This window comes from Chiloscyllium punctatum, chromosome 38 (genome assembly GCF_047496795.1).
Source record: "Chiloscyllium punctatum isolate Juve2018m chromosome 38, sChiPun1.3, whole genome shotgun sequence".
NCBI classification, from domain to species: domain Eukaryota; kingdom Metazoa; phylum Chordata; class Chondrichthyes; order Orectolobiformes; family Hemiscylliidae; genus Chiloscyllium; species Chiloscyllium punctatum.
The window spans coordinates 41,492,652-41,509,978 of record NC_092776.1 but is presented as its reverse complement, the minus strand read 5'-3'; the positions used below and the strand labels follow the sequence as shown (position 1 = coordinate 41,509,978).

Here is a 17,327-nt window from a genome sequence, read left to right as displayed (position 1 = left end):
TTATATTTTTAATCATTATTTTCTGGTACATAAACTCTGACCTTCCACTCAACTTTGCTGATTTGCACACTATTACTTTCGACTTCATATCATCCTTAATATCCTTTTTTAACCATAGATGGTGCATTCTATACAAGGAGTTTTCTTTCTCATGTGATTAAATCTTGAATTTTGCCACTGCAACTGTCCAATCCTACCTTTTAACCTAACTTCCCCTAGTTTACCCTAGTGTACTCCGCCTTCATATCCTTTTGGTTACCTTTATTTACACCAATAATCATGGGCCCACACTTCTCCCTTTCAAATTGAACTTACATGCTACCATGTTGTGATCCCTGTCACCAAGAGGGCCTTTTACCAGGAGGTTAATGATTGCGCCTGTCTCATTAACTAAGTTTAATTGACAGGGTATACGTTTTGCCAGGAGGGGTCTCTTCCCCACCCTTCATCCCAACACCACCAGTGATAAAGACCATAGTGAATCAGGCCCAACTCCAGCAGATTGCCCCACAGTCAGAGTGACAGTGATTCAGGTGAAGACATCTATCATTTTATCAGAGAAGGAAGTCCTTCTTCGGAGATCTTCTGGACAATCAGTTGGCCAACAGCCCTCTAGTCCCAGCAGCACCAGTAATAGCAATGTGCACTGTTGGCACAGCATCACTCTCTTAGATCACCAAGAAGAAGCCAAATAGAGTAATGAGGATCCTCAACAAGTCCATGATAGGAGGCCACACAAGACAGCAGTGTGAAATGGTACGTGGATAGCAACGACCATGAAGCAATATCAGGGCAGGGCTGGGAGAATCAGAGAGGGCAATTCCTTGGGGGAGCGAATGGAATCTCAGGAGTGTCCATGAGGCCCATAAAAAAAGCTATCCTCCCTTTCTTAATAGTAACTCCAGGAATGACATCTGCAGCTTGAAACCTGGCTTCGTTCTCTGCCTTCAGTCAAAAGTCTCAATTGGCCCAAGAGTGATTGAGCCATTAAAAGACATCACTAACTGGGAGTAAAACTGCAGTACATATGGGACAGGTGGGCAGATATTGGAAAAGGCACTCATCGTATTACACTGAATTTTCTACCTCCTCCTTGCCTATCTGCCAAGCCATTGGAAAATTGTAAAACTCTGCCTAAAGGTTTCAAAATCTGAGGATGTTCAACCAGTGTAAAACATGTTGGGAACTGATAACGTTGACCTCTGCTAATAGACCTGGGGTCGACTTTACGCTGTTATTCCTAATGTAAATCAGTGAGCACCTGATTTACAAACTGCAAGCTCTGAGTTCATTTAAACTTAGAGAACACAAGTATATATTATTCATAAACATGACATATGATTTAGCATAGATTTATAATTTTGAGAACGAGAATATCAAATGAATGTTTTGAAGTGATACAATCATTTCTGATGGAGAGATCAAGGAAATGTACTGAAATGAATGCTGGAGTTTGAACTATCAGGATGAAGGAGAAGTGGAAGGCCTGAGACCAGATGGAAAGATGCAGAAAAACTTTAATCACATCAAGATAGGAAGGGGAATAATTGACTGATAGGGAAGATGGAGGAGGGTGATTAACTGGCATTGCGGTAACTTCAAGGTAATTGGGAGAAGCCAAAAGAAGAAATGTTGATTCGAAAATGATGATATCACCATAGCATCAAATGAGTCTCAAAGTTAATAATCTCCAAAATCTGTGCTCTGTTGAGGGGAAAAGAAGTAAAATAAACAATATAACTTTATGATATTTCAAGCATTGCTTTAATTCCTCTTTTCATGTAGTTCATGCGCTTATTCCAATGTAAGCAACATTATCACAATTCTGGCAGTCATGCAACAGAAATTAAAACTGATGTTTCAGCAACAAAGAAGGAAGGGTCTCTGAACAAAATTATTTAATGAGAATATAAATGTACCTGTATAACAGAATTCCTCAGCAGAATCAGAATCTCTCTGCTGTCAATCCCTCGCTTAATGAGATAATCATTGCAAATCTGTGAGAATAAAAAAAAATACATGAACAAAAAGACTGATGATGTCATTTGCAGTTTCTGATTTCTGTAAACTTTCTGGATTTGCAGGACAGAGCAAAACAATATGTTTTCCCATAAACTAACTTCAGCTCTTCACCTGTTACTTTAACTTCTATAGATCATTTCAAACATATGTGAGCAGAATGAAAGAACATCACAAATTAAGATCTCTGCCTGGAGAATTTACTGATCCTAGTTTAGACCACCCTAGATGGTTACTGAGGATTCCTATGCCAGAAGAGTGTAATGAGTTTTTTTGAAGAAGTAACAAAGAGGATATGATCTACTGGAGTTTAGTCAGGTATTTGACAAAGTTCCTCATGTTAGACTGGTTAGCAAGGTTAAATCACATGGAATACAGAGAGAACTAGTCATTTGGATACATAACTGCCTCAACAATAGAAGACAGAGGGTGGTGGTGGAGGGTTGCTTTTCAGACTGGAGGCCTGTGACCAGTGGAGTGCCACAAGTATCAGTGCTTTTTGTCATTTATATAAATGATTTGGATGTGAACATGGGAGGTATGGTTAGTAAATTTGCAGATTACACCAAAATTGGAGGACAGCAAAGAAGGTTACCTCAGAGTACAACAGGATCTTGATCAGATGGGCCAATGGGCCATGAAGTGATAGATGGAGTTTAATTTAGACAAACGTGAGGTGCTGTATTTTGGAAAGGCAAATCATTTAATGGTAAGGTCCTGGGGAGTGTTGCTGAACAAAGGGGCCTTGGAGTGAAGATTCATAGTAGAAAGTAGAGTCACAGGTAGATAGGGTAATGAAGAAGGTGTTTGAAATGCTTAACTTTATTGGTCAGTAAATTAATTACAGGAGTTGGGAAGTCATGTTGTGGCTGTACAGGACATTGGTTTGGTTAGGCGTCTATTTGAATACTGCATGCAATTCTGGTCTCCCTGCTGTAGGAAGAATGTTGTGAAATTTAAAAGGGTTCAGAAAAGATTTACAAGGATGTTGCCAGGGTTGGAGGGTTTCGATAAAGGGAGAGGCTGAATAGTCTGGGGTTATTTTCCCCGGAGCTTCGGAGGCTGAGGGGAGACCTTATAGAGGTTTATAAACTCATCAGGGTCATGGATAGGGTAAATGGGCAAGGTCTTTTCCCTGGAGTGGGGGAGTCCAAATGTAGTGGGCATTGGTTTAAGGTGAGACGGGAGAGATTTAAAAGGGACCTAAGGGGGAACATTTTCATTCAGAGGGTGATATGTGCATGGAATGAGCAGACAGAGGAAGTGGTGGATGCTGGTATATTTACACCATTTAAATGGCATCTGGATGGGGTATATGAATAGGAAGGCTTTGGGGGATATGGGCCGAATGCTGGCAAATGGAACTAGGTCTATTTAGGATATCGAATCAGCATGGACGAGTTGGACTGAAGGCTCTGTTTCCATACTGTATATCTCTATGACTTTATGAATACGAGCCAACACTCAATTCAGGGCAGCACGGTGGCTCAGTGGTCAGCACTGCTGCCTCACAGTGCCAGGGACCTGGGTTTGATTCCAGCCTCAGGCAACTGTCTGTGTGGAGTTTGCGCATTCTCCCCGTGTCTGCGTGGGTTTCCTCTGGGTGCTCCGGTTTCCTCCCACAGTCTGAAGATGTGCAGATTAGATGAATTGATCATACTAAATTGCCCATTGTATTCAACAATGTGTAGGTTAAGTGCATTAGTTCGGGGTAAATATAGGTTAAGGGAATGGGTCTGGGTGGCTTACTCTTCAGAGGGTCAGTTTGGAATTGTTGGGCCAATGGGCCTGTTTCCACAGTGTAGGGATTCTATGAATATACATGAACACTTCTTCTTTCCCAAGCTAAGATTTGAATATAACTTCTTCAAATTGGTATCATTGTTTGGCTTTAATCTTCCCTTTCAGAAGCAGATTGTAGTCAAGTGAGTCACTGGGGCTGTTCAGCCCAGATAAATAAAATTCAGGTGCCCCCTTCTCATACACAGACTATGGTTCGATTACTTGAGTTGTTATTACTTTGTGAAAATATTACTCCACCTGCATCATTTATAATAAACTAACTGGTGCTAATTAAGCCCTGCCAGTTTACAGAGTTGAAAATATTATCTTCCTTCATTTCCCATTGCTTAGTAATGATGCTGTAAAATATCACCTTATCTAAAGCTCTAAGATGATGAGTTGCACTCTCCTATAAAAGTGATTCTGCAAGAATATTCTTCACTGATTTCGAAAATACGATGGTTTGAGGTGGATGTAATTTTAAGTCTTTTTTTATATTCAAGTATTTTAATTATTCGCAATGTTTCAGAACCTATTTTCTATTCTTACCTTATCAAAATACTGGAGCTCGATTATCATTACCATTGTCAATGACAAGCAAGTACAGATAGATGGTGGTGCAGGACTACAACTGACTGGATTGATTAAGACTGCATAACCAGGAAGCACAAGAATGCGCACACATTTTATCAAAAGTCATTGAATTGTTTTTAAGAGATTTATTTTTAATAATAGTGAGATTACTTTGATATTACTTGTAGAAGTATAACAGAAAATGCTAGCTAGAACATATGAGGTTTGATACACGTACCTCCAGTGCATCTGTAATTGAAGGTCTTTCTTTGGAGTTTCTCTTTGCCATATCCAATAGTAGCTTCTTGAGATTTCTAGACAATGGTAACTTCTGATTTACTGGAGCATTGTACTTAGCAGCTGCCCACAAAATGGCCGCAATGCCATAAACGCAAACCTGTCAAGCAAATACATTAACTCAGAGAAATCTAAAGGGTTTTTTTTAAGGCTTTACAAGGAAATACTCTCAATATAATAAGCAAACCTTTTCTGTAACCACTCCTTGTGTTTCAAATTCAGGTGCCAAATAGAAAGAATCCAGATTTCCTAAGTGAAGATAATGTATGCCAATGAAATAAAGCTTATAGTGGTTGTTCACTATTGAAAATATTTTACATTCTTTATTCAGAACATAAAATTCATAATGCAGAAACTAAAAAATGCAATTCCCCATACCATTGCACATTGGTGATACAAACAAAACTTCTCCATTAGTGTCAATGTAAGCAGACTCCAGGCATAAGTATTCTAGAAAATATAAAGAAAATGTTATCGGAGTTATGAACAGATAATTGTTTCATACTGCTGACTGAAATAATTTACAAAATTAGTTAACTAATCATGCCACATGATTACACATCAGAAGCCCATACAGTCCAGCCAGCTAAGTTGATTAATGATAACAAATCAAAGTTAGCATTTGTGTAGTTCTGTTTGTCCACTATAGTTAATGATGTAATAAATAGCATTCTCATAAAAACCTCAATCCGAGCAAATCCTATCTGGATACATCACAGCATGGTAATGCAACTGTGCTTCCCAAGACTGAAAGAAACTACAGAAGGTTGTGAACACAGCCCAGACCACCACACAAACAGCTTCCCATGCATTGACTCCATCTATACTTCCCGTTGCATTGGGAACCAACATAATCCAAGAGCCCTCCCACTCCAGTTATATTTTCTTCCACCTCTTCCATCAGGCAGATGGAAGTTATAGAAGTTTGTATATGTGTATGAATAGATTCAAGACCAGCTTCTTCTCTGCTGTTATCAGATTTTTGAATATTAATGTTAATTTTGCCCAACACCTTCTCAGCAGCTGGCACATTATATCCTGCACTCTGTTCTGTTACTCTGATCCACTTGTACAGTATGCTCTGCATGTAAAGTACGTAAGACAATACTCCTCATTGTACGTCAGTACATGTGACAATAATAAAGCAAATCAAATCAAATCAAAGGATGCCAAGTGATCTAAAAGAAGAACTTGAGGAATGGCTTGACCAGGCATGAAAGTAAAAGTTAGATAAGGGAAGCTGAAAGGATCACTTGACAAATGAGTTTCTGATAATTTACAGAGAATGAGCAAAATGCACAACAACAAAATGTATTCAGGAATGTAAATATGGCAAAAACACATGTGTAATATAGGGTAAAGTTGCCATTGTCCTACAGATCATCGGGCTGCTCTCTCTTTAAAGAGAAATGACTGGTGGTAGTTTAACCTGAGGGTCACGCTGCCTCAGATAAGGGAAGAGTTTGAGAAGGAAAGTTCTTCATGGTAACCTCAGCTGGTGCAGGAAATTAATCCATACAGTTGGCATCACTCTGTATTGCAAACCAGCTAACTCATCCCGTTATTAAATATATATTAGAAGTGAACAGGCTACTTTCAAAGGGGACGATATTTTTAATGAAGAAGAAGTGTACCACCTTCTCCTACTTCTGGAGCCTTACAGTGATTAATAATTTTTTCAAATATTAAGCTCCTTGAGTCTGCTCTGCCAATTGACAGGATCACGACCGATCTGATTATGGCCTCAATGGCCTCAATGTTCCACAGGTATTTCACCTATGGCATGAAATGCAAGTTTAAACTACATACCATGATATGACAAGTTGAGTAAATGAACAGTTTAAAATGAAACTCTGGGACACAATTGAATTTTCTTCCAAAGACTCTGTTTAAAGTGAACCAAAAGAAACATCAAAAATATACAAAACATGTACACCAAACACAGGCTTTGGCAAGTCAGGTGAGACAGGAACAGTTTCAATTCAAGCTTGTTAAGAACAGTATATTATCACTGTCTAGCTGCCCAAAAGGAGTTTGAGAGACATCTGAACAATGTAGCAAGTAACTTATATGGAACAAGAAGTGCTGTTATGATGTAGGAAAAATAAATTGTGATAGTGTAAGCGTAAGATATTGTGTGCAGAATCATCTAATTGGATACCTGTACCAGGCCTAAAATGCCTGAAAATATTATATCCATAATACTGAGTCATAGACCAGTGCAACTGGGCACTATCTGCAGAGGTGTGTAACTCCCTTTGCACACACTCAAATAAAACTGGTGAACAAAATAACTCCAGTCTTTTCTGACCACTGCGAGTACAAGAGGGACAAAACCTTTCCATTTCAATGTGTTTCAACCACAAATATCTTACAATGTCAATTTTAGGAATGAGTATAAAATCTACTGTCGCCATCTGTTACCAAATAGCAACTAAGACAAATGTTTGTTGACTACATTAATAAAGAAAGGCAGCACTACTAAAAGATAAATCAAATACCTCGGGCTGAACCTTACATTTATCTTTTGGCCAAGTGCAAGTTGCATCAAACCTTTTGGTTTTTTTTTGGTCCTGATACCTAGTGAGTATTCTCACCCTTTCTTACCAAACTCACCTCAGTAACTAGCTCTCCCACCCCAGTCTGGTGCCCCTCAGACCCAATTCCAGCACAACAATATCACATATTGTTTCGGAATAATTTGCTACTGCTAAGATATTCCAGAATTGACCAGCATCCCTTGTACCTGTGCCACCTTTGGAAGCTCAGTATGCACCCAGAGTTACCCTGCACATTTTCTGACATTTGCTCCCGATTTAGACTGGGGGAAATTGGTCCACTGCTGTACAGGCAGTGATCTGGATGGCCTGCTCAACAGGGTGGTGTTCCTTAACACATTTGAAGAATGTTTAAAAGAAGATGTTCATCCTCATACAGTACCTGCTCTTCCTGCTCCCTCCCACTGCAGACCAGCAGAGGAGGCCACACAGTATATCTTGTCAACCTGGTCCAGGATTGTCATATAAATCAGTGCAATCTCAATCATCTGGAGGAATACTCAGCAATATAGGAGGAAGGTTGATGTCCTTTTTCACTCTGCCAGCATTAGTGCAACCCTCTTCTCACACTCACTCTAACCTTGCATACCTTCTGTGCTGCTACTGTCTCACCCAGAATGCTTCCCCAATTGCACTAGAAGCAACAACTGTGCCACTCTCTTTTGTGTCTTTTAATAGATGCCTCTGCCTCTCTATCTCTCTCTCTATCTCTCTTGCATTCCAGGAGAGGACCAGTTCACAATATGGCAGAAAGAGTTAAGACAAGTGAGGGACTGCCTCAGCTCCTCATGTCTTATGTAGATAACATCCTGACTCTGAGCATCCTCAATGGCTGATTGACCATGGTCAAGCCCACGGATTTGTATTGAAGACTGCCCTTGTCTTACTGTGCCAAGATCCCAAGTAAAGGCTATGCACAACATCTAGGGACAAAATTATTTCAAAGTTTGTCAAAAATCAAACAAAATCTAAAAACAAAAGGACTACTGCAAAAAGATTTGTACATTGGAATGATGTCTCAACCCCTTTAGTGGCGTGGCAAATGTGTCGAAGTTATTGAGGTGTGAGAGAATGAATGTGATTCTCTGCATCCAGAAAAACCCAATATGGTGACTGAAGTTGAAAATGTAAAGACAGTCTTGAGCAGGCTACTTTCAAAGGGGACGATATTTTTAATGAAGAAGAAGTGTACCACCTTCTCCTACTTCTGGAGCCTTACAGCGATTAATAATTTTTTCAAATATTAAGCTCCTTGAGTCTGCTCTGCCAATTGACAGGATCACGACCGATCTGATTATGGCCTCAACTCCACTTTCATGCCTACTTGTTGTACATTCTCCCTTGACAGTGAAGAATCTATCTATTTCTGCCTTTACACACAGCTGTCCAGGGAAGAGGGTTCCACAGATTCATGTACTTGTCAGAAAAAAATGCTTCATTTCCTCCTTATATTTAAACTGTATCATTTATTTCTAATCTCTCCTGCATCCTTTCAGCATTCACCCTGTGAAGTTGCTTCAGGATCTTCGATGTTTAAGTAAAATCACCTCTCATTCTTCAGTGAACCTTCTCTGAACTGTTTCGAGTGCAATTACTTGCTTTTTAAAATAAAGACACCAAAACTTCACTCGGTACTCTAATGTCTCACTAGCACCCTGTACAAATCTGGTAAAATATCCCTAAATACATTTCCTTTTCCTTGTTATAAATAACAACATTCCATTTGCTTTCCTCAGTACTTACCTTTACTAACTTCTTGTGATTGATGCCCTAGGACATCCAGATTCCTCTATACCTCAGAGTTCTTCAATCTCTCTTCACTTAAATGTCATGCTAGTTTCTATTCTTCCTGCCAAAGTGGAAACATTAATTGTCTCCCTACATATTCCAAAAAACTCTGACTTGGGGACAGTGGTGCAGGTGCCAGGAGATCTCCAAAATATCTTCCAAGAGGCTATAAATTCTGTGAGTATGATCTTAACCTCAACAACTACCTGATGAAGGAGCAGCGCTCCGAAAGCTAGTGCTTCCAAATAAACCTGTTGGACTATAACCTGGTGCTGTGTCATTTTTTACTTTTTCCAAGAGGTATCTTTTTTTCTTGTGTGAGTCTATGGATTTCAATAGACTTTTCAGATTTAAGGGACATCAGGGTTCTAGTTTTTCATGACCTCACTTGATATCTACATGTAAGCACTTCATGATTGTTTAGACAGAAATTGGGTATGGAAACAACATCTGACTCTTCTCTTAACAACTGAAAATATGGTTAATAAGAGCTCACCATTGCTGATTTGCCTGAGATCATCTAGCTTAGCATAGACTAGGGATCAGACTTGAGGCCCTTGTGCCTTCCACAATCAACTGCGATCAGTTTCAACAACATATTTGTAGTTTCATATCACTTTTGGAAAACTTTAATGGGTGTCTTTTAAGACATTAACAACTTCTACTGCTGAGTCTTAGCAAAGATGGCAATAGTGACTGATAAATATAAACACAGGAATGAATTACATTTATGGGAAGTAGGTTGTTCTTAAAAACTAAATTATATGATGCAGCACATATTACCTGATTATGTTTACAGTGTAATATTTTCTCTGCAGCTTCCCGACATAAACGAAAAAGGAAACAAATGTGTACAATTTTAATAATATTGATAAGAAAAGCAAAAAAAAGCCTTGTAGCACAATACCTGGATAATCCTTGCAGAGTTGCAGACTGATCAAACATTCATGACACAGAGCCCACAATTCATGATCTTTCAAGGGTCTATCATCCTCAGACAGTAGCTCCTCTAATGAAATATGCTGGTACAGGAATGGGAGGGAGAAATAAGAATCAGTATTCTGAACAAATTAACTTTGTTAACGCAAGTATACAAGCAAGTTACATGTCAGGATCACATGAGTATTAAATGAAAGGGTGAAATTGTTGTTAGCAGAATTGGCAGATAAATTCTAAAGCTGGCTGCCATTAACAGACAATCATTAACTTATTGCTAGGAGTGTAATTAAGCTGTACTGTGACACTGGAATGGTAGGACAATCCATTTGTGAGAAAATGTACTTCTTTGAGGTGGTAGTATAGTGAATGACAATAACATATCGGAGTTTGGTGATATGTATGGGAAATCTAGTGGAATTGTATAGGGCACAAGTAGATGATTACAATAATTCTCTATTTCAAATGAGAGTTTTACACCTCGACAAAAAATAAAAGTCATGCAACATCCTGCTCTCCACTTCGCAACAACATAGCATGCTCAAACATAAGGCTAAGAACAGGTTTAGTAACTTTGCCCTTCCTTCTGGACAATTCTCAATTTCTAATAAGGTGTGATTTCCAGAGAAATACATTAAGTTTTATTCGGCAACAACTCTGATTTTCAAATAACAATTTTAATTTCCAATTCACAGGTTGTGTTGTTTCAAATTGGTCAATTTTTGAACAATGCACAATGGTTCGCACTGCTGCCTCACAGGACCCAGGTTCAATTCTACCCTTGGGTGACTGTCAGTATGGAGTTTACACATTCTCCCCATGTCTGCGTAGGTTTCCTCTGGGTGCTCCGGTTTACTCCCACAGTCCAAAGTTGTACTGATTAGGTAGATTGGCCATGTTCACTTGTCCATAGTGCCCAGGGAAATAGCCATGGAATAACCATGGTAAATTGTCAACAGTATCCAGGAATGTACAGGTTAGGTGGATTGGCCATGCTAAATAGTCCGTGGTGTTCAGCGATGTACAGATTAGCTGGATTTGCAATGGTTAGTGTGGGGTTACAAAGATAGGTTGGGATGTTCTTCAGAAGGTCACTGCTGACTCGATGGTCCATATGACCTCTTTCTGCACTGTAGGGATTCTATTAATATCGACATCTTCTTTGACACAAAATGTTCTTTCAGATTTTGAAAAAAAATATTCATGGCCATCACAAACAAGGTTAGCATTGTTTGTGTTTCCTTGGTAGGGGGAATTGCTGCAGTTTCAATGGTGTCAGTTTGCCCATGGTGCTGTTAGGAAGGGAGATTCTGAACCTTCTTGAGTATTATTGGGGCTGTATTCATATGGGTAAATGAGGAGAATTCACTAACATCCCTGACTGACACCATGCAGTAGTGGATAGGCTTCAGGTCAGGAAGTATGATATGACATTTAGAATTCCCAATTATTTTTGTATGGCTGTACAGCATAAGTATCTAATCAATGGTAACCCTGCGATGGAGATGGTGCTATACTCAATGATGATAATATTGTTTAATGTCAAGGAGAGATCGCTAAATTCTTCTTGGAGAGAAATAAAATGTTCATGACAGTTTTCATTTTAGAGTAGAAGACACAATGATAAAAGTGATCATCGGTTTTGAGACCAAAGACATGGCATTGCTATCACGACAGTTGTCACTTGGGACACAGAACAATCAGCAGAAAATAGCATGAACCAACCTAATTCAGAGTGAGAGAACAGGGGAGAAATTCATTCAGTGTCAGATAATAATCTCCTTTAGGAGTAACTATTCTAAATATATTTAGAACTTTCCCTTGAGGGATTATTTGATATATTGATGGTTTCTACAGGATGAAATAAAATTGTGCAGTAAGGGTTTTGTCCTGTGGCAAAAAATTTCACAGCAATGCCAACTCTCGATAAATTGAAGCACTAATGTCAGCTCAACACAACTTTCATTTTTATCACTGAATCAAAACCCTAAAGGAAAATGCTTTAAGTATATAAAACAACAAGCTTGGATGTCTAGCAAAAAGAACTACTCAATGATAGAATGCGAGTCTGTGCCCTCCATTCATGACTTGGGAACCTCCAAGCCTGGTTATACTTCTATGAATAAGAAAAGGACTTGGGGTACTTGTATACAATACGTAGAAAACTAGCACACTAGTGCAGCAAGTAATCAGGAAGGTTAATAAAATATTGGCCCTTATTTTAAGGGGTTTAGAGTATAAGAGTAGGGAAGTCTTACTGCAGTTGTACAAGATACTGGTGAAACCACACCCGGAGCACTGCGAATAGTTTTGGTCTCCTTATTTAAGGAAAGATATCATTTTATCAGCAGTTTGGAGAAGGTTCTCTAGGATGATCCCTGGAATGGAAGAATTGTCTTATAAGCAAAGGCTAAACAGGCTGGGACACTACTCACTGGACTTCAGAAGAATGAGGGGTGATCTCATTGAAACATGTAGGATTCTTAACAGGCTTGACAGGGTAAATGTTGAGAGAATGTTTGTTGAGAGTCTAGAAAAGAGGGCATAGTCTCAGAATAAATGGATGCCAGTTTTAGACTGAGATGTGGAGCAATTTCTTCTCTCAGTGGGTTGAGAGTTTTAGCAACTCCATGCCACAGAGATCTGTAGAGGCAGAGCCTTTGTGTATACTTAAGGCTGAGAGAGATTCCTGATCAGTCTGGGAATCAAGGGTTATGGGAAAAGGCAGGAAACTGGATGTGAGGAATATCAGATCATTCATGATCCTATTAAATGGCAAACCAGGCTCAAGGGGCCAAATGACCTACTCCTGACCTTGTTTTTCATGATTGATTGGTCCTAATTGATTGAAGGCCGGATGCATTTTCAAAATGAGAGGTAAAAGCATGAACAACATAATTGTTGTCAAGCTGTTCTTTGCAACCCATTTCCTGTGTGGCATTAATAGAGACTTGGATGTTATTGACCTTTTCATCTGCAGACAATACACAACTAAAGGAAGATCCCATGGCAGAAACATAATAAAAAAAGGTTTCTCACTCAAAATATAGCACTGACAGCAAGACCAGAATCGTGTACTCCAGTAACCAAAAATTCACATCTTAACATAATGCTAAACTGAAGCTAAATGAGATTTAAATTTGGGAGAAATTATTTCAGTGTATGTCAGATTTAAAAATATCACAACACCAGGTGAGAGAGCAACTGGTTTATTTGGAAGCACTAGCTTTCAAAGCACTGCTCCTTCATCAGGTAGTTGTCCTCCTGATCATCATCACCATCACCTGATCATCAGCCACCTAATAAAGGAGCAGTGCTCTGAAAGCTGGTGTTTCCAAATTAACCGGTTGGACTATAACCTGTGTGATTTTTAACTTTGTACATTTCCTAACTTTGCACGTGGGTGGCACAGTGGCTAGCACTGTTGCCTCACAGCGACAGAGACCCGGGTTCAATTCCCAACTCAGGCAACTGAATGTGTGGAGTTTGCACATTCTCCCCGTGTCTGTGTGGGTTTCCTTCAGGTGCTCTGGTTTTTCCTCCCACAGTACAAAGATTTGCAGGTCAGGTAAATTGGCCATGCTAAATTGCCCATAGTGTTAGGTGAAGGGGTAAATGTATGGATGGATTGCGCTTCGGCGGGTCGGTGTGGACTTGTTGGGCCAAAGGGCCTGGTTCCCCGCTGTAAGTAATCTAATCTACACTCCAGTCCAACACTGGCACCTCCAAATCATGAGAATGCCAGGAAACTATCATCACTTAATCAAGAATCTACTTTCAGTAGTAATTCACCCATGCGTTATAAACTTGCATATTTTGCAACTAAGCAAAAGTGCAAAATGCTAAAGTGATTAATTTTCTGGTGTTTTAAAGAACAATTTAAATTAGCGTTTATCCTAAACTCAATTCAAGTTATCTTCTATAGCCTTATTAAGTGAAGGTGATAATGATTCATAATGCTTTGCAAAAGATACATTTATGATATAGAAAAATGAGAATGAAAACTATGAATCAAGAAAGAATGTCTTATATTTTTTAGCAACGCACACAAAACATTGCACTTAATAACCAAAGAAACAACATATCTCATAAAAATTTTCATACCTGTTTATCAAAATGAAATTCTACAGGATCATTTTCAGCAGCTCTGATAGGAGACATCTGCTCTCTATTATCATCTTGAGAATGTTGAATGACATTGCTAAATAGCAGGGTATTACTTGTTGATAAATCATTCACACTTTGGGAGCGGCTTTGTTTGAAACTATTTCTCTGAGTACAGCCAACAATTCTTTCAGTATCTAAAAAAATACTGTCCAAATGAGGCAAATCACTTGCTTCAGTTTTTGCTGCCCTGTAACTGTAGTCTCCAAATGCAGCCCTTGTGCCTAGTAATAGTCCACTGGAAGCAAGCGAATCCATTTGACTGTTCATGCTTGCTGAAGTAAATGATAATGCTGAGATTTTAGCTTTGAGACTTTTCGTGGAAGACATTTTCCCGAACGTGAAGGGAGGTTTTAAGGATCGTTCTTTGCTTTCATCGAAAATTAAGTTACAACTCTTGGGCAAGTTCTTATTTACTGCTGCTATACTAGAGACCTTCTGAGTCCCATCACTTGACCTGTTCACATTTAACCTTTCTGATGGAAGACTGTTCTTTGGAATGAAATTAACATCATTATTCTTAGTTCTAAAAAGTACCTTCTGAGGACAGTCTGTAATATTCAGCATTTTGACAGAGCCGACTGAAGACAAAGAATCTGCAGTAATGTCAGAAAATGAAATTGGTGAATGATTAGATGTGACAGATCTGCCAAGCTCCATTTTGGATTGATGAAGATGTTGAGAACTGCCCGCCAATTCTGTTGGTAGTTTTGGTAGCATTCTCTTCCGAGCTGTTGATCGTTTCTGAGGAACAGGTGAAATCCTGTCGGCCTCATGTCCTTTGGTATTCATTTCAGTAGAATTCATAACGAGCACTGGTTCCCGTCTCTCGCACAATTCTGCTGAACTCATGTCATCTAAACATGGCTGGAAAAGCTGATCACCTTCAACAGTTAAATCTGGATCTACGTCTTGCACACGTTTCTCAGTCTTGCAAATAACCTCTACTGTTCCGCTGTTCTGCATGTTTAAATCATATGGCAGGTCTTCAGTGCTCGATGAGCCGTCTGCTGGGTTTCTTTCACTTGTTTGCAGCTCATGACCTACACCTTCCTGACGCATCTTCTCTTTACAGGTCTCTTCACATCCATCTATGTAAAGATTTTGAAAATGCAGATCAGTCAGATACCAAGATCCATTTCAAATAAATAGAAGGCATGTGTAAGTTAACAAAATGCACTCCAGAATAGATGAAAGAATAAATCTGTAGTAATAATTCAATCTCACTGAACGAAACATCTGGGGAGTGAACTTATTCAATGTCAAGATCACAGAACAGGCATGTCCCAAATGTACAGTTAAATTTTCATCACTCCCAATCTTTTTCCCACTGAAGTTCACAATTTAAAATCTTTCTGGAGAATAATTTTCTAGACTTGTCATTTTCACTTGCTTTGAAAGTAGAAAGCTTGGCGATATTTTCCAAGTTTGGAAAACATCTGAAAATGAGCCAAAAATTTCTTGTGGCCAGGGAAATAATTATCTAACACCTACCTTGGAAAGCACCAACAGATTCAATTGAAAGTACTCTTCTACCTATGGCGGACAGATTACGGCAAATACTGTCTGAGGATAAGCATTTTAGTTTCTCTTCACATGTGGTGATGATACTCTGCAGAACATAAATAAATGGGTAACATTATTAAAACGTCTATATTAATAATACATGTCATTGTAATAAAACAAATGCTGAGATGAATGGGTCTTTTTCTGGTTGGAAAGGTGAAATTACTCAGATGCCACAGCTTTCAGTCCTTCGGCCCCCAACTATTTCCAATCTTAATTAATGACTCGGATGCAAGGAGAAAAAATTATACAGCCAAATTTGCACATGACTCTAAAATAGGTGGGAAAGTAAGCTGCAATGAAGAACTAAGAAATTTACAAATAATCTCTATGTATAGTTTCAGTGAATGGGTCAAAGTTTGTTAGGTGAAGTTTAACATGGAAAGTGTGAGGTTATCCATTTTGGTCAGAGGCATAGAAAGGTAACTTATTATGTAAATGGAGAGAATTTTCAGAATAACTTAAGAGTCGTAGAGTCATAGAGATGCACAGCATGGAAACCGACTCTTCCTTCCAACCCGTCCATGCCGACCAAATATCCCAACCCAATCTAGTCCCACCTGCCAGCACCCGGCCCATATCCCTCCAAACCCTTCCTATTCATATACCCATCCAAATGCCTCTTAAATGTTGCAATTGTACCAGCCTCCACCACTTTATCTGGCAGCTCATTCCATACACTTGCTGTAGAGGGAAAGGATGTCCTCTTGCACAAGTCACTGAAAGCTAGTATGAAGGTACAGCAGATCATAAGGAAGGCAAATGGAACTCTGGCATCTATTGCTAAAGGAACAGAGTATAATAGAGAAGAGTTGCTGCAACTGTACAAAGCATTAGTGAGAGTGCATTTGAAGCAGTATATACAGTTTTGGTCCCCTTATTTGAGGAGGGATGTAGTTGTATTGGAGTCAGCTCAGAGGAGGGACACTAGATTGATTCCAGAAATAAGGAGCTTGTTTTATAAACAGAGATTGAACAGTTCAGCTCTATACTCTCTGGAGTTTAGAAGAATCAGAGGAGATTTAATTGAGATACATGAGATGCTAAAGGTCATTGATAAAATAGAAGTAAAAAGGATGATTCATCTTATGGGGCAATCTAGAATGAGAGGTCATAGTTTTAGGATAAAGCAGAGCAGATTTGAAACAAAAGAGGAGAAATTATTTCTCTCAAGGGGTCGGGAATCTGTGAATTTACTTCCCCCAGTGTGCAGTGGATGCTGGAACATTGAATAAATTTACAAAGGAGATGGATTTTTAATTAAGAATAGGTCAAAGGATTATGAAGAGCAGGCAGCAAAGTGGAAATGAGGCTGAGGTGAGCTCAGTCCTGATCATACCAAATGGCAGAATAGGCTCAAGGGGCTGAACTGCCTACTCCTGCTCCAGATCCTTATGTTCTTTATGCTTTTGCCAAGCAGCAAGGTGAGTTTTGTGTCTGTAGCAATGAGTTACCAGTGAAAGGGATTATAAATTGTTAAACACTTTATTAATGCCATAACTTGCCTCATTCATATTCAGATTTTTATATTACCAAATGCACCAATAAAACGGATAATTGAAAACAAAGGGGAAACCTGGTAAATTCAACTCACCATTGGCTGTGGGAACCCTCAATGATGCTCAGCTTCTCAGGCTACAGTTC

At 39.1% G+C, this 17,327-nt stretch overlaps 1 protein-coding gene across 2 annotated transcripts in view; it reads right to left on the bottom strand.

Moving 5' to 3' along the window:
• The window catches only part of kndc1 (kinase non-catalytic C-lobe domain containing 1), a 216,175-nt gene that overhangs the window by 99,788 nt on the left and 99,060 nt on the right, over positions 1-17,327 (bottom strand). For both annotated transcript variants that reach the window (XM_072557681.1, XM_072557680.1), the window contains exons 6-12: positions 15,612-15,729; positions 14,058-15,208; positions 9,925-10,039; positions 5,050-5,121; positions 4,859-4,920; positions 4,613-4,771; positions 1,920-1,997 (exon numbers count right to left, since the gene is read on the bottom strand). In XM_072557681.1, the coding sequence (XP_072413782.1) occupies positions 1,920-1,997; positions 4,613-4,771; positions 4,859-4,920; positions 5,050-5,121; positions 9,925-10,039; positions 14,058-15,208; positions 15,612-15,729 (1,755 nt within the window). The remainder of the gene's footprint in view (positions 1-1,919; positions 1,998-4,612; positions 4,772-4,858; positions 4,921-5,049; positions 5,122-9,924; positions 10,040-14,057; positions 15,209-15,611; positions 15,730-17,327) is intronic.